This window comes from Akebia trifoliata, chromosome 3 (genome assembly GCF_017979445.1).
Source record: "Akebia trifoliata isolate Shusen 1 chromosome 3, ASM1797944v1, whole genome shotgun sequence".
In the NCBI taxonomy this organism is placed as follows: domain Eukaryota; kingdom Viridiplantae; phylum Streptophyta; class Magnoliopsida; order Ranunculales; family Lardizabalaceae; genus Akebia; species Akebia trifoliata.
The window spans coordinates 14764378-14791589 of NC_141377.1; the positions used below are offsets into that span (position 1 = coordinate 14764378).

Consider the following 27212-nt stretch of genomic DNA (forward strand, 5'->3'; position numbering starts at 1 on the left):
AATTTACACTTTTTAATGGTTGTCTTGTTCTTTCCCTTATCAATAATTGTGATAAGTAGTAGTATTAATTCGTTTCATGTTCATATCAGAGCTAATAAGAAGAAGAAGAATAAGAAGAGTAAGTGTTAATGGCATTTCAACCGCTCTTAAACCTCTAGATCTAAATGAGGATACGTAAGACAAGTCTTAGTTGATGCTTGAACAGAGACAACTCTTCTTCTCTTTTCTCTAATCCTCATCATTTGATGATTCCATGTTTTAATTTCATTTCTAATTAATTTATATGTTTTTTTTTAAATTCTTTTGTTGTGGCCGTTTTTACAGATCTTTGATACCTCTGTTGGCATAACAAGTAAATAAAATTTACTTTTCAATTCAGAATTTAGAAAAAAAAAAATAATACTTTTATAACCAAATTTTATGAAAGTTTAGAGAGGGATTATTAATTATTTATAAACATTTGCTTTATCCCCTAATCTCTAGTCATTTTGAAAATTTTTCACAGCGAAGACTCTTGTGAACTACTACTAAACTCCCAAAACAAAGTTTTATGAGTGCTTGAAATTTGTAATGTATATATGGTAATGTAGGGAAGAAGTGATGGGTAGGTTTCTTGTTCTTGGGGGGTGGTGGTGATTCCATTTTATATTTTTAATGGTGAAGTACCTAGTACTTTTGTTAATTATGACTCATTGTAACTCTTTTTGTGTAAAACCCCGAGTTTTCAATTTGCATCTCGAGAAAAATAAATAGTGGAATTTTAAGAAAATCTTAAAAGTGGGACTTAGGGGTAAAACTTTAGAATATTTCTGATCATTTTTAATGGATCTGACCTCACTATTAGATTCAAAATGATCGAAAAACATACTTTAACCTGTAAGCACGTTCAAATGCGAGTCCAAATATAAAAGTTACAAAATCCTCGATTATCGAGTCGGACAGGCTAAAATAGTGACTTTTTGTTAGAATAAGAATTATTAAGATTTGATTATACCATTGGATTCTTAACGAAAAATTATTGAACATGAACTATTTATTTGTTATTTTTGGAGACCAGGAAGTCGAATTATCATCAAAAATGAAAATGACGTCAATTTTTGGGGTCACCTCAGGCCAAAAATGTAAAATTTTGTTAGAGACAAAATTTGTAGAAATTGATTACACCATTAGATCCAGAATAAAAAATTAGATGAAATAGAGTATTCAAAAGTCACTTTTGGAGTCTGGATGATCAAATTATCGTTGATCAAAACAATAGGTGAAATACCGATTTCGTCCCAAAATATATATAAATAAATTTTTAAATTTTTTTCATACTTTGTCTTTCCCAACCCGTCCAACAACCAACGAAAGAATAAAAAAAAATCTATTTTTTTTTCAAAGTTTTAAACGTAGATCTCTCATAAACGGCTCGCCGTCGACGATTGACGTAGAAGGGAGAAATGTCCGCAGCTGCGTTCTCTACAAAATCCACCCAACTTCTTTCCATTTCACTTTCTTTTTTATCCAATATCGTCAAAAATCAGTCGTATTTATATATGGGAATTTTGAAACTTTGACCTCGGATTTCGTCCGTTTCGGGATCAAATCGTCCTCCATTGTAGAAGGGAGAAAGGACGACAGCATCGAGATCTTCGAAATCACGTGACCAAATCCAAAAATCAACTATCTAGAAGTTTGATCTATCTCGATTTTCGTGTCAATCGTCTCGATTTCTGTGCATGCTCATTGATCCTATTGCTTAGAGACAATAAGGAACTTTCAATTTCTATTAATAATCGTAGATTGTGAAAATTACATTTAGGATTTTATTAAAAATTTGTAGTGAGTTTTCAAAAATATAGAATTCAATCGATTATTTCAAATTCACGCTAGAACTTGCATATTTCATATGTGTAATTATATTTTTTTACAAATTATACGTGGGTGGGATATTTCAACGGGCTATTTCTGTCAGTTGGGTCCTATGCACCACTCGGACCCCGTTTTGATCTAAGTATTGTACTTTTTCAATATTATTGATGAAACTGAATTTTATAATTGAAAAAAAAAGATTTAATATTCAATGAACTCAAATTGAATTGATGAATATCAAAAGGTGGATATTTTGTTTGAAAGATTGAAAATGGTAAAAATAAAAAAAAATAAAAAAATAGTATGTAATGATAAAATGTCAGAGTCACACCTGAGGGGTGATGTCTGCATTTTACATTGTTGTGTTGTGTGTAGGTTGGTAAACGTATATCTAGGGATAATATTACTGGTTGCATATTTATTTATTTTCTGTTAGCGCGAGGCGTTGTTTACTTTTCCGTTTTGTTATTTATTTTAGGCCGTTTGGCCACAGTTGCATGGTAGGAAACTAGATATCCATTCTCAATCTTGTATTGTTAATTTCTCTTTCATTTTCAAACGAAAATAATATATATATATGTAGTTATTTTGTGAGTTGTTAAAGAGTTTGTGAATGCCTGAAGGGATAGTGCGTCATATCATCCGGAGTGGTGTACTATCCTGGGATGTACGTTACGAACCACCAAGCTTATACGTGGTATGGGACCCGTATGAGAGTGGAGTTACAATTGGAATCTAGGTTTATTCATCTATATCTTTACTAGTGAACTTGGAATGTAAAGGTGGTCGTATACGAATGGTTTGTATATTTGGGAATCACATGCACACCTGATAGGCATAGACGAAGTTGATTAGTCAGTGATCACTAACAATCTATAGTAGTCGAACGTTCTGACACATCAAAAAGAGATCCATTGCTTATGGTTACTTCAAACGGTCATCCTGAGCCAGATAAATAGTCAACCAAACGTGGTAAATGCAGCGACCGGCCACAAAATCAGAAACTAAAAGTCAGAAAAGAATTGTAACATCATGTCCCAACTAGGAGCGATCTAGTCGTGAATCCCAACTCTCTAATTTCAATACTCCACCGTTGTGTATTATGTATATGTTACTTTATTTTGATATATAAACTGAAATGCATGTTTAATGTTTCTATTTGATCAATTAGATTTGTATAAAAAGATAATGTTATAGTGAGTACTACTGATCGATGTAATGTGAGTTATAAAATATTTAGTTACTAATTCTTGGCTATATGTACCAGTTAATCGTAGTTTTTTTGTAAAATTTTGTATATTTTAAAATAATTCAGTATGTTTATTCATTCATGTTAGGAGAGGTTATTGGCAAAAATTGTTTGCTTCCCTACTGGGTAACCATTGTTACTCACCATTTTATTATTCATTTTTTTAGTTTCAGATCCGAAGCTTGGCGAGACAGGTGTAGAAAACAAGTGAGAATCATCTGGTGGGTCAGATAGATAGCCAGAGTTCGTCACTTGGTAAGTATTAGGGGTTATACCCCCCAGTGGTGTCGATTTGTCTAAAAGTATTATAGATTTTATTCTGAGCGATAGGACTTATGTTAGAGTGAGAAATTTTCGTATAATCCTGTATTATAATTTTTTCTTCCACGCTCTGATCTTTCGTACATTATTAGATGTATATAGGCTTCCGCTAGTATTATATTTTGTATATATATGCAGGATTGTATGTTGTTTATCAGGTATAGGTTGAACGTCTTGGAATGCTAACATAAACAGAAGAGACCATGTCAAAATTTCAAGGTGCCACCTAGTACCTCGAGATTTGACGTGGGGATTTGTGTTAGCGTTCGGTGGGGTGCCACATTTTGTGTATAAATGAATGTGATAGAGAACCTCGATGTTCTTTATTTGGGTCTAAAAGTTAATTTTTTTTAAGTTTAGATATCGATTTATGACCACTTTAGATATTGATTTGTAATCGATGCCTAAAGTGACTTAGAACATCAGTCTTATAGACATCGGATTTGAAATCGATGTCTAAGATATATATTTTTTTGTTATATAAATGTAGATTTGGAACGAGTTTAAGCTGTTCCAAAATCTGAGTTTTGGAACGATTTTTAACCATTCCCAATCTTGAGATCTAGAACAGCTTCCAACCATTTAAATTCATTAACAACGTCTCGATTAGAGACAATCTGTCAACCATTTTATATTGGCTTAGGAACGATTATAAACCGTTCCTAATTACCATATTTGTTGTAGTGGGTGGCATTCTTCATTTAATGTACTTCTTTGGGAAGAATCTTGACAATGGACCAATACATGAGGTGGGGAGTTCTGGGCTCCATCATGTGTCCTTTATGTTTGCGGAACGAGGAGTATGCTAATCATGTCTTGATACATTGCACTATGGCAAATTGGATTCGGAGGCCTTTTATTCTATTATTTGGTGTGGAGGGATGCATGCCATGAATGATCCAAAGTGTTTTCGAGGCTTGGGGCCCATGGGGAAACTCCTTCGGAGATTTGAAAAGACTATTGTGGAGTATCATCTCATTCACGATTTGTTGGAGAATTTGGTTGGAACGCAATAATCGTATTTTTGAAGGAAGGTGCGAGATGGAAGACAATATTATAATGTCAGTTTTGGTTTGTTATATGGTATTTAAAAGGGGTGGGGGGGTCTTCTTAGAAGAAATTTTAGTGAGGTAGGATCAAATCTGAAGTATTGCATCTGGTCGATTGGGTCCTCTTGTATTATTTCTTTTCATAGGTCAACTTGACCGTTTTAATGAAATGATATTTTACCTAAATAAAAAATATATATCAATAATTTAACATGCATGGAATTTTATTAAAAATTATGAAAATACCACCAAATAAGAATAATTGCACTAATTATTTTTCCCCACAATTTTTCATGATTTACAAACATTTTCATACTGACTTATTCCCCAACCTCAACTTGGTGATTATTGAAGGAATATATAAGATAGAGTGTTGATATTCTAATTGGAAAATCTTTACTCGGTCAATACTTGATGTGTTATAGACACGGAACCATAGATCTGTTTCCTTGGGATACAAAAATGCACATCTTTTGTGGAGATTTGCATTGGTGTATCCCGACGAAATATATCTAAGGCTCCTTGTCCATAACATGTTAGCCGAGTATTGACCGAGTTAGGACTTTCTAGTTAAAAAATCATTATTCTATAAGATATTCTAATTAATTTCAAATGTCAAATAGTAAAGTAAGAAGGGAATGTATAAGAAGTCAAAGTAAATGCATGGGATTTGGAAGATGTGATTCTTGAGGCTACCTACAAGCAAGTAGCAAGCAACTACTTGCGCACATGGTTCCCACCGATTTGTTTGGGAGCCAGCGGTATGGTTGACTTTTTAAAGTCAATGATCAACGTCAACTTACCAATTGTTTTCTTACTTACCTGCATTCGATAATTACGTGTATTTCACTTACATACTGATATATTATGAATATTTGAAGCAACTTGACTCAGCAGAATTCCGGATCCTGTATGTCTGCTAGTTGGCTAGCTGTTTTACTCCCACTCCTTTTACATATAATGCATCAGTACTCTTCTTGGGTCCATTGATCCATGAATATTTGATTTAATTATATTTTCATTATATATGCCTTTAAGTACTTAGGTACGCTTAATAACAATAATAAACAGTTAAATCGATATTGTAAATCACCAATCAGACCACTTATTGGGTATTTAGGTCTAGAAAACTGATGAGCCCTACATCCATGACTTAACAGCTAGATAGAGTGTCCAGATGGCATATGAAATCAATGACAAGGAGTGAAGTAGCTTACCCAACTCCTTATTGTACAGTATCAGGACTCTTTCAAAGAAATGATCGTGGTCAAAGTTCAAGGAGGCCACTAATGGGAAACAAAATGTTGCGAGGAAGATGGTAGGAGGATTCATTTTTAAAAATTCGTTAATTAATACGTTTTCCTTTCAAGCCAAAGTGGGTTGGCAAACCCTAGTCTTTCTATCTCATTATTCTCATCCATCCAATTTAGACGTTTAATTGAAGAATTATATATGTCAAATAATTCAAATTATCTATGATAGAAAGATCCAAACATATATATATATAATCAAATAATTTGAAGTTGTTCTCAAAGTCAACTGTTAATGCTCTTCCATTTTCTCTTTGCCTACCTGTCTCTCTCTCAAACACACACACACACACATATATTTTATATAAACTAAGCTCTTTCTAACTTGAAGAATATCTCTATCTTTGAAACCCATATACCGAAATTCACTAACTAATTATGGGACGTCTCCAAGAAGACTCTCCCTCTTCTCACATTCCTGATTCACAAACCGAACAATATCAATATGACCAACCCCAAAGCCACACAACTGGAGACCAAGAAGAGGACTACTCAACTGCCTATGATTCTCATGATCAATTCAACCGTGACAATCCCCAAGAGAACTACCCTCAACAAAATGAACCAACAAACCAACAACAATTCCAACCACCACAAACACCACCACCACCATCTCAACCTGCACCGTACCCTCCACAAAACCCACAACCGAACCCATCGTACCCAGCTCAGCCGGCACCATATCCACCAAGAAACTACCCTCCACAATCTTTCCCTCCTCCTCAAGCAGCAGGTTATAATCACCAACCTACTCAACCAGTGCAAGTTCAGCCAACGAATTATCCACCACAAGCAAGTCCACAAACGTATCCTAATCAGGCAGTGCATGTTAGACCCACGAATTATCCCCCACAGGCAAGTCCACAAATGTATCCTACTCAGCCAGTGCAGGTTCAACCAACTAATTATCCACCACAAAGTGCTTATCATCTTCAGCCAGGCTCCCCTTACAAATCACCTGGTCAGGTAAATGGTTCAGCAGCACCAGGGTTTCCAATTCCGCAGCAATACCCAACAGCTGCACCGGTTCCGAGTTATGTTAGTAATGCTGGTACATTAGGAGGTTGGACTACCGGGCTGTTTGATTGCATGGATGATCCAACTAATGGTGCAGCTCTTTTTTCCTTTATTAATTTTTTTTAAAGTTTTAGGATTTGTGACTTATCTTTCTCCTCATATATATGTTTCATTTAATATATGCCTCCTGTCATTTAAGGAAAAAAAAAAAAAAAAAAAACCTCCTTAACATTTTGATTTTGATTTTTAACAATTTTTCCCTTAAATGATGAAATTGATGATGCCATCTTGGATATTTAAAATAACAAGTTGGTTCATTGAACATAAATGAATTTTAAGTTCAGCTTATATACACTCCAAAAATCCACTTGATTGGTGATTTTTAGCTTTTATACTTGAGCAATTCCTTATTTCCTGTGTTTTTCCCCTATCATTATATTATGAGCTGGTCTAAAGATTGGTTTGAAATCTTGGCTTCACGTCTAGTCTAGTTTATGGACGAGACTGATTTGTCTTTATAAAGACATACCCGATTTGTTTATCTTCACTAAAATCTGAGGGAGTCCATTTCTGAATCATTGTTACATTGCTGCAGCTCTCTTTACGGCTTTCTTCCCATGCTTGACATTCGGACAGGTTGCAGAAATTGTCGACAATGGCCACACAAGTAAATTTCTTCTTCTTTTCTTCAACATATTAAAAAAATAAAATGGGTCCACCTTTTGGATCTCAAGATCATCATCATTGATCCTTCTTTCTTGATCTTGATGATCTCTCGCTATATATAATCGACTTGTTCTAAAAGAAAAGATGTAGGAGAATGTTTTTGTTCTTATGCTAGGTGTTTGTTATTTGGTGCAGCATGTGCGACCAGTGGGCTGATCTATGGTACGATTGCATTCCTGATCGGTGTACCTTGCTTGTTATCGTGCACTTATCGTACAAAGCTGAGGAACACATATAATTTGATAGAATCTCCAGCACCGGATTGGGTGACTCACTTCTTCTGTGAATGGTGTGCTCTTTGCCAAGAATACAGAGAGCTCCGAAACAGAGGTCTGGACCCTTCAATAGGTAAGCCATCCGAAATATACAACTTGGAAACTCGGCTGAGTTGACTCGAAACCCCAATGGGTTATGTGTTATATATAATTAATTATATTTAACGTTTCTTGGAATTTATAATTTTACTATGATAATTAATGAGTTAATGATAAAAGTGTCAGTAATATTGATTCAAATTCATATTAAATAATCATTTTAAGTTACAAAATTATCCTTAAATTGCCTAACATAGATTTAGGGCAAGGCTTGTCTCTTATAATTGGTTTGTTGTTTAATTAAAATAAATAAATAAATAATAGACTTTTGTAAACATCACCAATCGATCTGATTTTTGGTGCTGACCAAATATGTACCAAATAGTCCCATAGTAAATAATTGGACCATTTAAGTCCACTTAATAAAATATTTATGTATTAAGGATTTTTTGAATATTTTTTCAAGAAAAATACTTTAATACCCTTTTAATTATTTTACAAAGTGTTTGATCTAAAAAATACACGGAGTCAAATAAAAAACTTGATTTATTTATTTGGTTATTAATATTTATGCAAAAAATATATACTTTTATTTTTTAAAAGTTGTTCATAAATTCAATATAATTTTATTTGACTCGACTTACTAATTTTTGAGTTGAATCAATTGGTGAATATTCAAGTCAAGTTTTAAAATTATGTTTTAAATATTTATACATTTTAATAGATCTAATATAAGTAGACCAAATCAATTTGAAGATGATGATGATCATACTCATCTCCATCTCCATGATCATTGTCATCATCATTATCCATGTGATTTATAAAGATCACTAGTTTTGGGAAGAGAAAACAAAGATTTCCTTTTTTTCCAGTATGATCTTTTTTTCATTGATCTATAAGTGATGATCATTATCAAGGGGGATGTCACTAATTTTAGAACATAGGAGTACCTCAATATTCTCAAATAAACATGTTTCCTTAAATCGCAAAAATCGTTGAAAGGGTAATTACAACATTTTCACTTCGAAAAACATTTTTAATCTACTATTTGATAAAATAAATTCTAAAGAGTATATTTTTTTACAGGACTTTTTAGTACATGTTTTCAAAAAAGAGGTCTTTGCCATCATTGTCCCAAAATATTTATGGTATCATTGGGTCAACAAAAGTTTGCCACCTGGTGATTTTGAAGAGCTCATAAATGAAACTTGGTTATTTCAAATGAATTAAATTTTTTTTTGTTCACATAAGAGAGAACCAGGATTTCAAACAATTCTGGATCAACCAATTGCATGAATTCACGTGTCTTGAGGGCTTCTCCATTTAAAAAAAATTACCATACTTAGGTTTTATGGAATTGGTCGGTTATCGTAGATTATATCAAATTTCAAATTCTGTGAAATACCAGATTGATTTTTCTATGAACAAAAAATCCCTCCAAAGTCCAAATGAAATGCCAAAAGAGATCCTAATTAGCAGTAGTTAGTGTGGGATTGCTAAAATCAACTGCATAGAATCTGGATACATTCTGTTAACATGGTTTTTCTTTTCTTTAAAAAGAAGAAGCTGTAGTAATGTTTAATAACCCTTTTAAATAACTTTTGTAGGATGGCAAGGAAATGCCAAAAAAAAATCAGAACATGCAGCAGCAACAACAATTTTCAATGATGCCGCCAATCAACCAAACTATGATGTGATGAGGACGTGTTGTTTTATTTGGACGGTCAAGATGTATTTGTGGTTTTTCTTGTCTTTTATTATTTCCTTGAATATTGAATCCCCCTTGGTGTTTAGGAAGATGAAGCTAGCCTTCTCTGTCCTCCATAATTTGTATCTCTATTTTATATTTCCACCATGAAAGACTAAATTAGTAATAATATTTCATCAATATTGCATTTTTTTTTTTTTAAAGTGATATTTTAATTACTTTATGGAGATGGAGAATTTTTCCTAATTGTTGTTTGAGACAAATGATGATGAATATGTGTAGAAAATGAGTAACATTACTCATCAATTCAATGGGCCTTCATTGGGCCCTTATCAGTTTAAGATAAATTGAAATCTGATGGATTTTAATATGTAAGTAGGAAAATAACCAAATGATCTAAAATTAATAAATCAAGTTCAATTCTGACGGCCGACAGTCTATCGTGAACTCAATTATTGGCAATGACCTCAATGAAGTCCTAACATGATTATTGGGCTTCTATGGGCAAAAATGAACTTGATCCAATGGCTTCAACAACTCAAATAAATTGATTTTGAGACTCTTTTAAATAGGGGTGCACCTAGTTCGGATTTTGGTAAAATTGGAGTCGAACCAAATATGATCGGTTCTACAAATTTGGAACCGAACCAATCCAAACCAGCCTTAGTTCGGATCGGTTCTCCATTCTCATACTTTCAAAATAGAAAAACTAGTATTTTTTATTTCAAAAAAGGAATCCTTTGGATCATATCATAAATAATGCCTATTTTAAAATGAAAATGCTTTTATGATTAAATTTTGATTGAAATCTGTATAAATTAAAAATTAGAGGAAGCTCAATGAGAATATAAAAAAATTATAATTTTAAAATTGGTATTTTTGATGGATTAGTGAGGAAACTAATCCATAAATGGTAGATTAACAAATCCAAGTCTAGGTTCATATAGTATATTTCATCTAACAAACATGGCATAAAGGTTCTCGTAAAAAAATAAAAAATCAAACTCTTTGAAATTTTTTTTTTCCATAAATGAGTTGATCCATTTAAGAGTTGAGAGAGAGATGTGTATACATTTTTTTTGAGTTTTTGTTAGAAAAAAATGGAGGAGATGAAGTTGAAGACTTTGATGAGTTACCTCTTCGTAACATACTAACACAGTTGAGAGAGAGAAATAGATAATAGAAGAACGAAACTAAGAAAGAGTTTTATTTTTAAATATATATATTATAATAGATACTTCGGATTAGTTCGGTTTTCGGATTGGTTCGGTTCTATTATACCCCTAATCCAGAACCGAAACAAATCAATCGGATTTTTTTATATACAATCCGCACTCGAACCAAACCATGCTCAATCCGAACCAATCCAATCCAAAAGGGTTTGAATTGGTTCGGTTCTCGGATTTACCCAATCCAATGTGCACCCCTACTTTTAACAAATGATGCTTTGGGTTTTATAAATCCAAAAGCAATGATGACTATTTTTTTCACACTAGCGAAGATAGTAACTAATTAGGCATTTGGTCCACTAATAATGCAATCATGCATGTTTGAGGAAAATGGTCTTAATGGGACGGACTTTTTGGCTTAATAGGGTTAGGTATTTCTCAATTAGCTCAAATGGATTGGAAGGCTTGCCTAGCATATGTGGCTGTGTAATGATTTTCTAACTCAACTCTCACAGAATAACTTAAAACACTCACTGACGTGGCACGTGCAAGAACATTAAAATTTTCCCTCAGGATACACAACTGCACATCCCCATAAAACATGTGTAGTTGTGTATCTCAAGGGGAAAAATCTATGGTTCTTGCACATGCCACGTCAATGACTTTTTTGAGTTATTCTGCCAGGTTGAATTAGAAAATCAGCACTCCATGTGGTCTAATCAGAGAAGAAAATAACACAAATGAAGTTCAAATTCTCTCCTCAAGATGTGTCAAAATCTGAAATCTAATGACAACCAAAATATGCGGTGAAATAACAATCACACTATAAGGAAGTTCATTATAAGTGATGCGGAAGCAATCAAAGAACATGGAGTTATATTACTTGATTCAGAGGTAGTGATTGACAATTCCAATGAAGAGTATATTGTTAAACAATGTTTAGATGACTCAGTTGGTCTACTGTTATAGGGTCAAAATGACACTCAACGTCATTTGTTAGTCTGTTTGAGAAGACACGAAGAAGTTTGATCTAACCCAAGGATGCTAGCTAAAGCTAGATTTTTGTCAAAGAATATGATTCTATGATAATGATCGCTTCGGTGTCAACCATTGAACTTCACTCTTGCAGCCTAACACCGAGGGGACTTTATTTTTATAAGGTGAAATTGGCATGTATTTTTGGTATGTAATTGAGTAAGTTCTACATTTTTGTGAATTGATTTGTTGGGGATATTCGTAAATGAAAGGGGAGTTTTATAATTTTTCTTGTATTTTGAGGTATTCTTTTGAGAATAGTTGTAATTACAAGTGAAGAGGAGTTATTTTGTAATAATTGTAAAGAGGAAGTGAGATAATATGTAATAATTGTAAAGAACAAATAAAGGGGGAGTGTTCTGTAATAATTGAAAATTGTAACTGAAAGAGTTAGTAATAATTTTCAATGTTCTCTATCTATAAATAAAGAAGTCTTAGAAATAGACATAATTTATTTGTAGAAAGAACTTAGACACAAAGAGAGAGATTTCAAGATAATGAGAAACAGGAGAGTGAAAGTGGATCTGGAGAATAAAAGAAAATGAAGATGAACTGGAGAACCTCTATTAATAGAGCTCCGAAAATCTATTAACTTCCTTGTTTTCTTAATGAAATTCTAAATTTAATGTCAATTATTCTCCAATTTCTTATTCTTCTTTCAATTTCTATTCTTTCTTGTTATCTTTTTCTATTTAATTTCTTCTTTAATTTGTAATCCACCGAGACTATCAAAATCAGATTCAAAATGTATGATTGATCGGAGCTGATCACCTTGCCGTATTGTGAGGTTGGATCATAGATCTTTTTCCTTGAGGAAGGGAAGAGACCAACCAAGAACTCATCATTGTTCTCCCAATGTATCCAAATCTAAATTATAGGATAAACTTTGCATGTATTTTTGGTAAATAATTGGGTTGGTTTTAAATTTTTGTAAATTGATTTGTTGGGGATATTTGTTAATGAAGGGGTAATTTTATAATTTTTCTTGTATTTTGGGATATTCTTTTGGGAATAATTGTAATTACAAGTAAACCGGAGTTATTTTGTAATAATTATAAAGAAGAAATGAGATAATGTGTAATTATTGTAAAGAAGAAATACATAGAGAGAGAGTGTTATGTAATAATTGAAATTTATAAATGAAGAAGTTAGTAATAATTTCTATAATTCTTTGTCCATAAATAGAGGAGAAGTTGTAGAAATAAGCATAATTTAATGGAAATAATTTATTTGGCTGTGATCGATTTTATTTTTATCTTTGTTCCTATCTAATTTCATCTACTTTCAATGATTCGATTCAGAACTGATCAGATTCAACATAGGTTTCTTGCTTTGTTCTTTCCGTATTCTTATACGTGATTTTCGATCTAGTTTTTGATCTCCTTTTCTTTTATATTTAAATGAAACACTTGCTATGTTCTTTTAGATTGTTTGAATCTGTTTTCATTTTCTTCTCTGACCCAGATCCAGTTTTGTTTTGTTTTCTTTAATTTCCTCATGTTTTGACTCTTCTTTGAGTTCAAACTCAGAATCCGCGAGCTTTCAGTCTGAATTGCGATTTTTAGCACATGATGTTAATTGCATTCCCTATTTAGCTCAACAACAACAACATACGATTTCCAAACCAGTTCACACTACGTCATAATGCGCCAAAAACGACTGCCCTTACAGTCGCAAAAAGAGTCGTTTTAAAAGGAGTGGTTTTTTAAAAACGACTGTCCAAGACAGTCGGAAAAAACGACAGTAAAATAAGGATATAGCGACGGTCGCCGACCGTCGCTATAGGGTATTTTCTTTTTTAAAAAAAATACATTTTACACCTGCCCCCCTTCACATGTTACTGAATATTGGGGATACCCCTATATTTTGACATTGATGACTTAGACCCAACTAACAATATGAAAAGACCCAAATGCCCCTCGTCTTCAACTTTCATAAATCTAACTAAAAATCCCGAAGAATAATTCTGAAATATTAGACAGATATAAAATCCATTAGAGGTAAACTTGTATCACCACTCTTTCAAATCAAATTCCTATTCCATCAATCTTAAACGTAAATTGAACTTGACATGCAAAGCTCTATAAAAAAAACAATGAGTCTTTTTTCATCATCATTTATCTTCTATGCTCCTGCAACTGATATTGTGTGGCAAGCATGCCGGCAACCGTCTAACCTTTTCTTCTAGAAAATACCTGTTGGACCAATATAATACGTAAGTTGTCTGCAAAAGTAACAGAAAATTAAACAAAAATCCATATAAAAAAACAAACAAACCTCAAATCAATAGCGATGATTCAAACTCTGTAATGCAAAAACCGCTGACGTGTGAACTAATCCTAAAACGATAGAAGGATTCTGAAAGACAAGAACAAATAAAGAAACCAAAATTAGATCTCATCGACTGATATTGATAAAGATCTATCATTGCATGTATCTTGAATTTATAAAGAGTTCTCTAAACACGCACAAGAAAATAGAGAAACAAATCAAGAAACACGAGCAAACAAAGAAATAGATCAAGAGAAAGAAAAAAAAAACGTAAACAGAATGTATATAATTAAGAAAAGATCTGAAAGATGTAATAAAAATCTATCTGATATCAAGAAATGAATTTCCATGCAACACAAGAAATTTAACCTGCGTGAATTGTCCGAAGATTTCCTGTATATCTCCCGAAGCTATTATTACTCATATCTAAGAACACAAAGCTACTGCAATTCAGAAGTGATTCCGGAATGAAAAATAAAAACAAAAATGAAGACTTACTCAGTGAGAAAGCTAACTCTTTCAGCAAGTGGAGTAAGCCCAAGCAAACTCAAAGTAAATGTCAGAAACCAAACTGCTCTAAGAGGTTGACCAATTTCTCGAAATATTCTTGTGCCAAACTCCCTGGCTTTAACAGAAACACCTGCAATAGTTTCCAATTATATGGTAGAGTATCATGAACAACTGATGAACCATCAAAACTTGAATGGCCATAAAAAAAACTACCCAATGCCTAAGAACATACACTGATCCTCAAAAAATGAAAAGAGGGAAAGAAAAAAAAAATACATGACAAGAGACAAGAGAAACATCTTCCTTACAATTGATTTGGCAATGGCCTTTGCTGGTGTGATCGCTTTGTTGGAAAACAAGAACCTCGTATTTCTTGGAACATCCATAGAAAATGAGTATGATCCACTGCCATTTGCTACAGGTACCTGCAATAACATATACAAGAATGCTATCTTGTTATTCTTTTGGCCTATGGGTATTGGCCATTTGAGAAGGGAATTTTTATTTTTAACTGTTCCTTTTCCTTCAACTAGCTATTTCACTATTGGCTTAAAAAAAATTTGCAACTCTATTTTCATCTTCTGTTCCAACGATGACTCACTATCCTCTTATATTATATCTAATTACTAGTGATTTTCTCCAATAGAAAAATCTTCTTCACATCCACCATCTCAAAAAACCTATCTAAACACCCCAATCAGTCTACACGAAATAGAGACCAAATTTCACCAATCTCGCAACAAGTCTATACTCTAAAAGGGTCTGGCAAAAGCACTCTTAGCTCGAGCCAAGTGGGATGGTAGTACGAAATCGGTTTTGGGATAGACTGTTGAACCACCAAGCAGTTTGGTGCCAACACATCTTCCATTGTTTGCTTGTTCTTCAATTTCCTTCTCCTTGTCGGAGGTACATCTCCTAAACCTCCTCCACCCTCCTTTTGATAATATATACCATTTATATTCATTTACAAAGAAAGGCATGCCAACCATGACATAGGAAACAAACCTTTTTCGTTGCACAAAAAGTGTACCACAAGACATATCAAACAACGGTGTTGTCTAGACTTGGTAGGTGTTGATGTAAATGGTTGGCAGATGTTAGTTTAAACAGATTAGTTGACAAAAACGACTAAAGCTTGCTCTTGGTGCACTCCCCATTTATCAGGTTTTTTGTTCTTACCATTATACAAAGCATGCTAAATAAAAGTGGAAAAAGAATAAACTATAAATATAAACACATTTTTCATGATTAAGAACATAAATGGGAATAAAAGCCTCGTTGCCACTAACCAGTGAGATCGACTACTGTGCTCATTCACATTGTTAGAACCAACAGCCCTGGCATTGCTTCCAGCCTGCAGTACATTCCAGACCTCCTTTATGTTCTCAACTTCAGCTTCCACGATTCCGGGAACATGATGAACCCCTTCAGAAGCTTGCCTTATCTCCAACCTACAGTACAATCCAAACCCAAATTTCCATATAATTAGAAAAGTTGTTGATTCATTACTCCCCAAAAAATAAGACATTTTTTAGGCCTAATGGGTCACGTTCAGGGACTCCCCCTTAGGCTTAAAAGATGTACGAACTCTGCTGAGTTTTCCTGAGTCATTTTCTGGAACAAATGATAATCAATTTTACTTCTTCGTTGATGGTGAAGTAGCAAGCAAGTCCCTGATCTGCTCGTTGTAGACTTCGAGCACACTAACAGATATGCTATATGTGAAAGTTTCACTCCTTTCCTTGGAAATTTTAAATAACTCCTCTAAAGTCCTATAATTGACTCCTCGGTTATTCACGGTACCCTCCATTGTGAAAATCTTTCCGGTCCCTGTTTGCCCATATGCAAATATACAAACATTGTATCCATCCAAGACTGAAACCACCATTGGTGAAGCATCCACAAACACATCAACTGTTAATAACAAAAAAAACTTCAAGTCAATATCAATATTTGCAAATATTCCTAGTATGTTATGTTAGGCACGGAAATTGAGTATAATATACACATACCTTGATCATCTTTTGGGGTAAAAACGCGATCAAATTTGAAGCTCTTCTTTGTGGAGCCACCGGTAAATACCCCAAGATCTTAAGTCACTTGATTAGAATGCTGAGTATATTAATGACACACAATCAAAATCCTAAAATAAAACGTGCCTTTGGCTTCCTGAATTTGGTTATGCAACTTCTTTCTCTTGGCTTGCTCTTCGCTGTACTTCATTTTTAGATCCTTGAATTGTGCAACTATAAATTGATTACATCAAGAGCCATGAATACATAAATTACATCAACAATTTGCAAAAAAATTTGGACTCAAAACATATCCAAGGCTTGAACTGCAAAGACCATTTTATTCAATTCGGGAATTGAATCAGCACACTCATGCGCTTCATGGGAAAGCTGGGATTGCTCTCTTTTCATAGTCTGCAAAAAGATCTAATTAGTGCAACTGAAAACTTAGTTCTAATTCAATAACAAAACGAATTTCTTCTTGTTACCTTGATCTTCCATCCTTAAAAAACAGTGTGATAATTAGTGAATCCAATTTGATCTCACTTACCTAAGGAGTCAGCTTTGAAAATCTTATCGTCGAGTTCCATCCTAACCTTGTCTAGCTGTTCATTTGCAGTTCTCAGAGACATCCAAGCCTGGTGGCATTCATTTGTTTGAAGCTGACATTGGCTAGTCAATTCTATGAAGTGTTCTCATAGAATCTGTATGGAATGAAGAAAATTAAAATCAATAAGACAATGACGAAACAAAGTTACAAACCCAACAAATACATAACAACAACTAGGTATTAATGGTGTGAAAAATTAAGTTCATATCTCTTTAAGGTCATTACAAATGATCAAGTAACAGGTTGCACTACGTCATAATGCACCAAAAACGACTGTCCAAGACACATGCCGTGAAAAAAGGCCTTCTCCCTGCTTTGAGTGACCAGCCAGCACACATATATATCCAATAATATTACATAATCCCACTCTTTCACAAAACTAAAACCAAAAACAGTGAATCTCATCAGGTACAACCATGTCAAGAAAAATTTTAAAAACAAAGAAAACAAAAATAAATAAGATCAATTCTACTATGTCATCAAAATCTTAAAAGACCCAATGCCGAAGATGATAATTACAAAGGTCTAATTAACACGAATAATGTCGTTACCACAGGTTTGGATTCAACAATTATTTGGTGTGTTTCGGTTTGGTCGATTCGGACATGACAAACATACACATACCTTGCACCACACATATGCACACATCCCTACCCACCTAAACATCTCCAATATTTATAATTCTATAATCTATCAAAAATTGTTTCTGTGGAAGCGAGATAATCAAAGTAGCAAATGTTGCAGAGATATTCAAATTTCACTCATCCATCATGCCAGTGATACTAGAATCTAAGGCGTAGATAGATCTAATGAAGATGATAATGTTATAGGAGTGAAACAAAATTATTATACTTGAATAAACTTATTTTGAAGAAAGCAGAACATCAACCACAGTCTCATCCATAAAAAAATGCAGAATCACAAAAATGAAATGATTTTCAAGTAAAAGAATCCTTTGCCATTTCTGTGGTGATTATTCTAGTTTTCCCTGTGTTGGTCCCTTCTTGTTCAGCTATTTGAATTGCCATTTCCTTTTATTTGTTTTAGAATGTGGGAATTCTCAGCTATCTCGTATCCAAAATCCTACTAAAATCATTAACAGCTGTTCTAAACCACCTAAAATCCATAAATTTGTGATAATTATCAACAAACTGAATCCATCAACAACACCTCAAAAATCACTGAAACATAACTAAAAAAATCATCAATATTAACAACTAGAGACTAAATAAAAGCACAATATTCTGCGTTAACTCCAAATAACATCCAATTAGTAGCCAGATTTGACAAACAAGTTACAAAATTGAATAAGAAGGAAAACCACTAATGATATATTTTATCCAATAAGGAAAACCACTTATGATTATAATTCAACGCAGGGGAATACAAGGGCTGCATGGTGTATGGTCCTGAACCCAAACCCAGGATCAAATCTTTGCACATACCTACAAGGCAGGTTACTGTTCATAATTTTTGCCAACCCAACAGAATACTAATAATAATATAGATACAAGGATTACGACTACCACTAATCATAAAACTGAACAGCAATCAGACTCATAGCCATAGCAAATAATGTTATTGTAGCATAATATTTAGGTATATTTAACTCATAAGTGTTTCTAATAAAAATAAGGAAAGAAATATATGAAAACAAAGGAAAACATTAATATACACCATAAACTAATTAAACTAGAAAACCAAAAAAGGATATAATTGTTGAATCCAAACCTGTGAGGTGTTGTTTTTCAAATTACAAAGTAGCAACCGAAAAAAGGCACAATAAGGAAATTAGGGGACAAGAGTTACATTTTCTTCATCCCTTGGTGCGAGCTCCTCCCGAGGAAACTCCAAAGCTTCTTCTACTTTTCCATTACAAATCAATTCTATCAACCTTTGCTGCTGCAGATGGAAAAAAAGTTGGGGATTTGTATCCAATATCTGCATACAGATCCATCAACCTTTAAATCAAACCAAAAAATAAAACCAAAACTATACTATCGAACCTGATTAAAGTTTTGATATCAGATCGAAAACTTAGAACCAAAGTCGATGAAGATTATAGAGAGAGAGAGAGATCGAGAGTTCGATCTAAAGAAATAGCAAATAAAAAAATCAAAATCATTGAGTGAGATCGAGAGCTCAAACCCTAGAAAAATTCAAGAGAGGGAAAAAAACAAACCAACCTGATTAACAGCGCTATGGATCCAACTTGAACAGATCGAGTCGAGAGAGAGCGCGAGTTTGTTTATTTAAGGAGAGATGAACACAAAGAATTCGAGAATCAAACCAGATCGGAAAGAGAGAGAGAGAGAGAAATTCGTTTTTCTCTCTGGGAAGAAAGGGGTAGTTTTAGAGTGGCTACTGGCACACCAACTTTTACTTATTATCGTCAGTGATTCCATAAAAACGACGAGGAAACGACAGCCAAACACTGTCGCCATTACCGACAGCCTGTAACAGTCGTTTTTAGCGCAATAGTAGTGTCGCCAAAAACGCAATATGACGTAGTGTCATCTTGTTATTTTTCACCCCACTGTTAAGAACCCATCCCAAATCGCTATCTTGTTGTACCCCATATCGCTATTCTACCCAGAAAAATAACTATCCACATGACCTCTTCAAAATCGCTATCCTACTCCATCCTCATATCGTTATATTATTCTCCCACACTCATCTCACTATCATCCAAACCGCTATTTCCTCACTCTTCATATAGCTATCCAATCCCTCCTAGAGCAGTAAGACACACCAACCAAATCGTTTTCCTCTCCATGTTATTCTTGCTGCCATCTGTTGATAAATGCTTTCCTCGCATTATTTTGCTGGTTTCACCCCTAAGCTCATGAGAACACAACACATAAGCCATGACATTTTCGTATGTGAGAGCAAAGCCCATTTGTCCCTCATCTCGTTATGTGTTGCCCCACCCCCACTGCTTTAAAATTTCTCGCAAAGAAGCCATATCCCATGTCACCGTCATATAGCTATCACCTCTCACCCTTATTGCTATCAATCCTTTTTCATTTTCTTTTTCACCAATGATCACAACCCTATGCATGGTTACTCTCGTGCCATGTTTCCATGTGGCTGTTGACGTAGCAGCAACTGCTCTTACCTCTTCCTCCTATTTCGTTATCCATCTCTTTCCTTACATAACTTTAACAGTTTCCCTACCAAATAAAGCTATCATGATTTAATCTATATTGCTATCCCCATCAATCTTGTAGCTCTGATCGCGGGTCTTAATCATGTGTTATCTATGTTTCTATGCTGAGTGTCCTCCCTTATATTTCATCTCGCTCTTCTTCCCGATAGCTCACCCTCCTGTTTCATCTTACTATCACCATCATTCTTGAGTTGCAGCTCTGTCCAACTCCTTATCGCTATCATTCCTTTCACACCCATATCGCTATTCAATAGCTTCCCCACATCGCTTTCTCTTCATCTAATTGCACATAAATTGACGCCCACTTTAAGTTGCTCATAACAAAACATGTCAGTTTTACATCTTTTTTCCACCTCTAGCCACACACGTCTGCCATCCATTCGCCATCTTCTCATCTCCCATTTGGCTGCCTACTGCAAGCCTACTTCTTGATGGAAGCTTAACAGCAACCATGCCACCTCCAACTTGTTTCTTTTCCAATTCTTTTCTAACTTGTGTTTACTCCACTTCTTTGCCATCTGCCACATCATGTTCCACTCTCTTTTGCATGCAATCCAGGACGACGTGTAAGCATTGGAGAGTTACAGCTCTATTTCTTTGTCACTTGCTACCAATGTATCAAGCCTAAATAGTCATTGCCACCTCACTTCTCTTCTTGCCACTTATTGATACATGCCATCAAATATCTTCATCGCCACCTCATGTTGCTAATATAGCAGCAAATTCAGCCATCTGCCACTATTTCATATTGCCCACAGAAGCACATGTGCCTCATTCTGCTTTGCCGCTACAACACACAACAGCTACCGTCACAAGACGTTCCCAGTCAGCTCGTGCTGCTAACACATCAAATGCTGCCCACATAGAATAACACCATCCCTTGCCACCACATGATCGATTGCCACTCCACCTTCAATTTATTTTAATGGTGCTTTCTATTTTATTATTTCTTTTCAAAAAATTGAAAAAAAATTCGACTAAGCTTTTGTTCTGTTTTAATATGAACATGTGCATAAGTCAATTCTATTCTTTTTTGTTTTTCTTTTAATTTGAACATGTGCGTAGATATTTTTACTTCTTTGTATCCATAGGATGTTGTGCCATTCTGTCTGAGAAGACATTGTGCATTTGTGTTTATGATTCATATTATGAATTACGATTGCATTTTATTGATTGAATAGTTCAATGACTTTCTTTGTTTAATATTTGATCTGCAAATAATTTTATTTTGTTAGAAAATTTGGCTTGAGGATTGAGTAACACCCTAGTGATGAATTATTTTACATCGTTGAGGGTAATATATTTTGTTTTGATTTCCAATCTTTAATTGAATTATGTAACACCCCGATGATGGATTGGATTGAGTAACATCTTATATTTTTCTTTGGAAAAATATTTTCACAATCTTTGAGGGGATTTATGCTACCCAATATTTATTTATTTTTTAAATGTTCAAAATGGATTTGAAAGATTGAGTTGAGTAATACTTATTGCACAATATGTTACTAATTTATTAAACAACTCATTGCTATGACTTGTTTAATGTGTTTGGAATGTTTGGATTATTGATGTAAGTCATTCTTACATAATGTGTTTGTAAACACCTCATTTTTGCCTAGACCAAGTCTGAGAGCACCAAAAACCTTTTGAGAAGGGGCTTGACCCAAGGTGTATTTCAAGAGGGTTTAAAAACCCAATTTTCAAACATCCACAAGGTTCAAAGGCCATTTTCAAATTCTAATTTTAAGCCTGGCCATACCTCATCCATGGCCAAGCTATACTTTAGCCTGATCGTACCTCAACCTTCGCTAAGCATATTTTTTTACCTAGTCCAAGGGTGACCACAGTCATGCTTATGTTTGTTCAGGCCTTGGTTCACCCAAGGCCAATTCTATTACAAGTCTATGTGTGTGATTAAATTTTGTTAGGGATAATTATTCTTTAAACACCCTCCTTAATGAATTTTCCCTCAAGAAATCCCTCACTTTTACACTTTTACCATTCCTTTAATTCCATAATAATCCCACCACTTTGGTATTCTTGTGATTTTTCTATTCTTTTAACCCAAATCCTTGATCAAATTGATCCCCACATTAGTGTAATTATAACCCTAAGCCCTTCTTGTTAGAACTAAAGTTAGATAATTTACTCTTATGCCCCCAATCTTATCTTCAATCTTAGAAGAGTCAATGTAATTAGACCAAGTTCAAGAGGTTTTAAAAACTTTGCCCAACCTATAGAATCATCTAGAACTTGAGAGGAAAACCTAGATTAGCCCTAGGTTGTTAGAGAGCTAGCTAGGCCAAATGACATCAATGTCCAAAATCCTATCACTTATTTACATGCCATTTAGCCTATTTTTCTAGGATTTGAGTCAAAGCCAATGACTTAGGATCATTTTAATCCTTTTATAAAATCTTTTAGGAGTTTTTGCCTTTTACAATCCTATTATCTTGACCATTATGATTGGTGAGACCTATAGGTGAGTAAAAGACCCTCAAGGCCAATTGGATTTTTCATAGAGGTTTTATTGAAAATATTGGGAATTCTACGATTTAAGACAAGTTTATCCCCAATGGTCTCCCAAAACCCTATAAATAAGACCCCTATCTAAGGCAAAAGGAGAAGGAGATTAAGTGATCTAAAATTTTGTCTAAGTCTCACCTCAAAACTCTCTAGCCTACTAAAACACTGTCCAAATCTTTTCTCAAACACCCAAGAACTCTAACCAAAAATAAGAAGAAGAATAGACCAAGGTGGGGGTGTAGTTGTAATTTTCTAGTTTTTCTATGTAATCCCCCTCTAAACCTCCCTCTTTTATCTACTCCCTTCTTTACATTGAAGCAAGTTTACTTTTAAGCTTTCTTTGTTTTTAGTAATATAGATCTTAGTTTGCTTTAGCTTGAGGTTTGGAGGTAGAGAGCAAAATCTCCTAGAGGTAATTTCCTCCTATAAGCCCTCAATAAGCTCTATGAGAGCATTAGAGTGATTGTTTTTTGTTGTTTAAATTCTTATTGTAGATGTTCTTCACTTTGTTTTAATTTTCTTGCAAATTTAAATTCCTAGAATTCATATTTTCTTATTTTCAATTGATGGATTCATTACAAGAAAATGAAGAATCCATCCCGAATCAAACCAGTTTGACCTATTTTACCAAAGTAGACAGCAAAACCCTTCTACCCTACCCTACCTAAACCTACCCAACTACTCGTCCCATCTAGTCATCAGCCAAACCTACGTCAATCCATCTACCTAAACCTATGAGTTACAATCCCAAACCCGTTTTCCACCAATCCAAACCCATTTAACTCAGTCCAAGACCTGACCTAGCATAAGCCACCCTAAATCCAATACTAAACCCCATCCATCCCAACCTACACCTATTAAATCGAAACCCCGTTCAACTTATCTCAAATCATTTTTGTCTCATACATCCCCTTGACCAATATATAATGATCTGCCTATTCAAATCTTCATGATTTCATCCTAAATTCTCTCGCATAAACCAAACCTAAAAGTTCCCAACAATTCGATCAAACCCACCGAACGATCATAATGCAAATATGAAGGAAAAAGGAGGCATATACAAAAATACACAAAAAAATAAAAGAGAGAAGGGAACATGAATATGCTTTAAACAAGATGGACATGGAAAAATCAAATGATAAAAATCTTAAAGGAGAAATGTGTCCTAGATCAAGCATTCTAGACCCATCAAGACAAAATCCAAGCTTCACCAAAATCGTCACCTTTCATGACCCAAATTCAATCCATCGAGTCCATATCCATTATTCATTAGCCATTCAAACATGTTTGAACATCAAAGCCAACTCAGATGCATCATAAACCCAATTCAAATGAGTACCTACACCTACTTTGACTCAAATCCCCAAAATTACTCATCAATCCCACTCAATCTTCCTGCTTAACCATCCCTCAAACCTTATCCAAATCACACCAACAATCCTCCCCAAAACTACTACAAGAAGTTCCCAAAATCATCCAATAGTCTACAAAACACCCCCATCCCATCACTTCCCATACAACACCATGGTCCACAAGAATACTCTAATTACAGTCCAAACCCGTCAGTTCTATTTCAAACTTACCTGTAGACACCTGATTTTTGCATTCACCTGATTAACCAATTTGTCAACTCAACTGTGACGATTCTCAATGATGGATGAATATTCAAAAGTTATTTTTGTTATTAGATGTGTTTTTCAAGCTTGGATGAGATATATTTCATGCAAATAAACTTTAGAAGCCACACTACGCTAGGAAAATTTGACCCAAAATAAAAAAATCATCATTTTGAGATAAAAAGAAGCTTTATGAGAAAAATCATCAAAAATTAATCAAATTATCAAAATATCTCTTCCACCAGAACATCCCTAAAGTTTACATTATACTTAGGAAAACCCTTTCAAACACATAAAATAATAAACTAAAACCAAATAAATTATTTTGTTAATTTTCACAAAATTTGATAAAATTACCAAAATGCCCCTCATAGGGTCCACGATCATTTTACTCCAAAAACCCATAAGTAACACAACCAAATACTCACATTGAATCCTTTATGAAAAATTGATTCCAAAACATTCCAAAACGTCAAAAAAATAACATCCCAACGCAAGTCTTTTTTGAGGGTAAAACAGTAATTTTTCAATCCCTAAACTTGAAAATCAAAAACTAATTTTTCTTCTTTCATGAAATAGCCATTAAGAGTCTTACGATAGGACTTCATTTTTATAAGATCCGTGGTGCGCCTTTTCCTTTTTGCAATTACCTTGTCCCGCTTTGTTTTCCAGTATTGGACCAAATCTTCCTTAGTAGGCTTATATCCTAGTCCGAATGTGCCAATGACTTCTCTAATCACCGGTGTTTCTTTAATATCTTATTGCTTGCGACCTAGGCCCATACCAGGGAAAAATCTCATTTTTTTTGAACATATAGCCATATAGCAGTTAGAGGTATTCTTAATGGGAAAATATTCTTTCACTGAGTGATCCCATTGACCTGAGCAGATCTTCTCGAATTTGAACCCATTAAGTTCTATCCCTTGTTGTTCTGGCTGAATCTCAAGCAGTGAATCATTCTTGACCTCAGTACGGTTTACAATTCTTATAATTTCAGCATCTCCATGAAGAGTAATCATTAGCCCATCCTTGATAAACTTGACTTTCTGGTGTAGCGTGGAAGGGATGGCTTTGATCTGGTGTAACCATGGTCTTCCTAATAGTAAATTAAAAGAAGACTGGATATCAATACCTTGAAATTTCATAGGACATTCAGTTATAACTGTGGACAATCGAAGGTGCAAAATTCCAAGTACATCCCTCTTAGTGTTATCATAGTCCCTAACACCTTGATTAGTGAGCTTGAGATCTTCTGCCTTAAACCTGAGACAAGTAGCCGTCTTCAGAGGGCAAACATTCAGTGCACTCCCGTTATGAATCAAAACTAGAGGTACCCTCATCCCGTTACAGTCAACTATGATGTACAGTGACAGATATTGGCTCCTAATTTCTTCAACTACTTGATCATAGAGTTATCTTCTTCGATGTTTTCTTTGATGGGATCTTCTCCTTCTTTCCTTGCCAAGGCTGCAGGATTATTAACGCAGAGTTCTTGTGGTTTAAAAACTCTTCCATCTCGAGTCATATGTCTAACTTCATCACAGGAGAGGGAGAAAGGCTCATCTTCTTCAGTCAACAAGTATGGATCTTCATCTGTCAAAGATACAAGGCTTTTCAGGTTCATTTGAGCCAACAGGTAACTAGTGAATGCGGGACTACTGCAGCGAAATGGGGATAAACAATACGTATCATCCGAGGTTAGGTCAAATGTTCATAGTTCGAAGTGAAAACCTTATCAGTAAAAGCTATCCCGACAATGGGGTAACTAGGTGGTTTGACTTGGATTGGATGGATAAGAGAGACATGATTGAATGGCAATGGGGTGTGAGAAACCATGTCAAGGTTGGTGGAGGTTGATAGGTAGGTAGTGGATTAGTAGTGACATTTGGTGGGCTAGGGATTGTGATCTTTTTGTTGTAAATAAGGTTTTGAATGGCATGGCATAAGGTGATACATCGATCCGTGTGGTGGCCAGGATTTTGATGAAATTTGTAGAATAAGTTAGGGTTGTGTCCGGCTGGCAAGAGATTTGGTAAAGGTCGGGGTTGAATCAGGGTAAGAAATCTTTTTTTCAACAGTTTTTGCAAACCTACAGTAAGGGTCATCCCTAAATTGATAAATTGGCACGGAGTTCGAGGTTGACTTGGGTGAACTTGGTTATTAGTCCGGGCTGGGGGTTGAGCTGGAGTAGCTGTCGTGTTGGCTATTAGACATGGTTGGTACTAGGTTTGGGAACATAGGGTTTCTTAGGCTTATTATTTGAGGTGTTAGAAAAAACCCCAGAGGCAAATGCATCCTCAAGTTATCTTTCGACTTGTAACAAGGACTCAAAAATAGGGAGATATTGGGCCACTAGGTGCTGAGCATATCCTTGTGAGAGGTTCTTTAGGATAATTTCCACTTGTTCCAAACTTTCTCAATGAGATGCACTAACTTTTCAGTCAAAGGCTCAGGGGGTTGAGGCAAAGAGGACTCTATAGGTACGTCATACTGTTCTGGGATCAAATTAGGATGGTAAAAAGAAGTTTCTTCTAGTCCAATTAGACGAACATAGTAGGATCCTTTAGTTCCTAGAATAGGGAGATCAGTCATCGACCAAGGGCATCTTAAACCGATATGACGGGTAAGGCGAGAGTCTAACCATTTGCTCCAAGCCTTGACTGAGTTGTGACGCACTAACATGTTTCTTTTGAAAAAGTATTCTGGCCCATACTCGAGGTTTGAAGAAACATTTACAATTTTGAGA

The 27212-nt window shown here is 34.7% G+C and overlaps 2 protein-coding genes across 7 annotated transcripts; one reads left to right on the forward strand and one right to left on the reverse strand.

The window, feature by feature from the left end:
• Nucleotides 1-6041: 6041 nt before the first annotated feature.
• Nucleotides 6042-9698, forward strand: LOC147406045 (uncharacterized). Its single transcript, XM_086433963.1, has 4 exons — nucleotides 6042-6891; nucleotides 7396-7467; nucleotides 7662-7874; nucleotides 9448-9698. Exons 1-4 carry the CDS (start codon nucleotides 6162-6164, stop codon nucleotides 9696-9698), a joined length of 1266 nt encoding a protein of 421 aa, XP_086290089.1. The 5' UTR covers nucleotides 6042-6161.
• A 4152-nt stretch (nucleotides 9699-13850) lies between these two features.
• On the reverse strand, nucleotides 13851-19666 carry LOC147406046 (uncharacterized). Of its 6 annotated transcripts, XM_086433968.1 has the most exons (11): nucleotides 19342-19660; nucleotides 18965-19096; nucleotides 17096-17249; nucleotides 16546-16959; nucleotides 16174-16447; nucleotides 15823-15984; nucleotides 14842-14958; nucleotides 14522-14663; nucleotides 14393-14466; nucleotides 14030-14110; nucleotides 13851-13947 (listed from the first exon to the last, which is right to left on the reverse strand). In XM_086433968.1, exons 6-10 carry the CDS (start codon nucleotides 15845-15847, stop codon nucleotides 14031-14033), a joined length of 438 nt encoding a protein of 145 aa, XP_086290094.1. In that variant the 5' UTR covers nucleotides 15848-15984; nucleotides 16174-16447; nucleotides 16546-16959; nucleotides 17096-17249; nucleotides 18965-19096; nucleotides 19342-19660; the 3' UTR covers nucleotides 13851-13947; nucleotide 14030. The 6 variants fall into 6 exon arrangements, 4 of the variants coding, with proteins under 4 accessions (XP_086290094.1, XP_086290090.1, XP_086290092.1 ...); XR_015176267.1 differs by having other exon boundaries at nucleotides 14393-14449; nucleotides 16546-17249; nucleotides 19342-19658; XR_015176266.1 differs by lacking the exon at nucleotides 14393-14466 and having other exon boundaries at nucleotides 16546-17249; nucleotides 19342-19658.
• Nucleotides 19667-27212: the final 7546 nt, after the last annotated feature.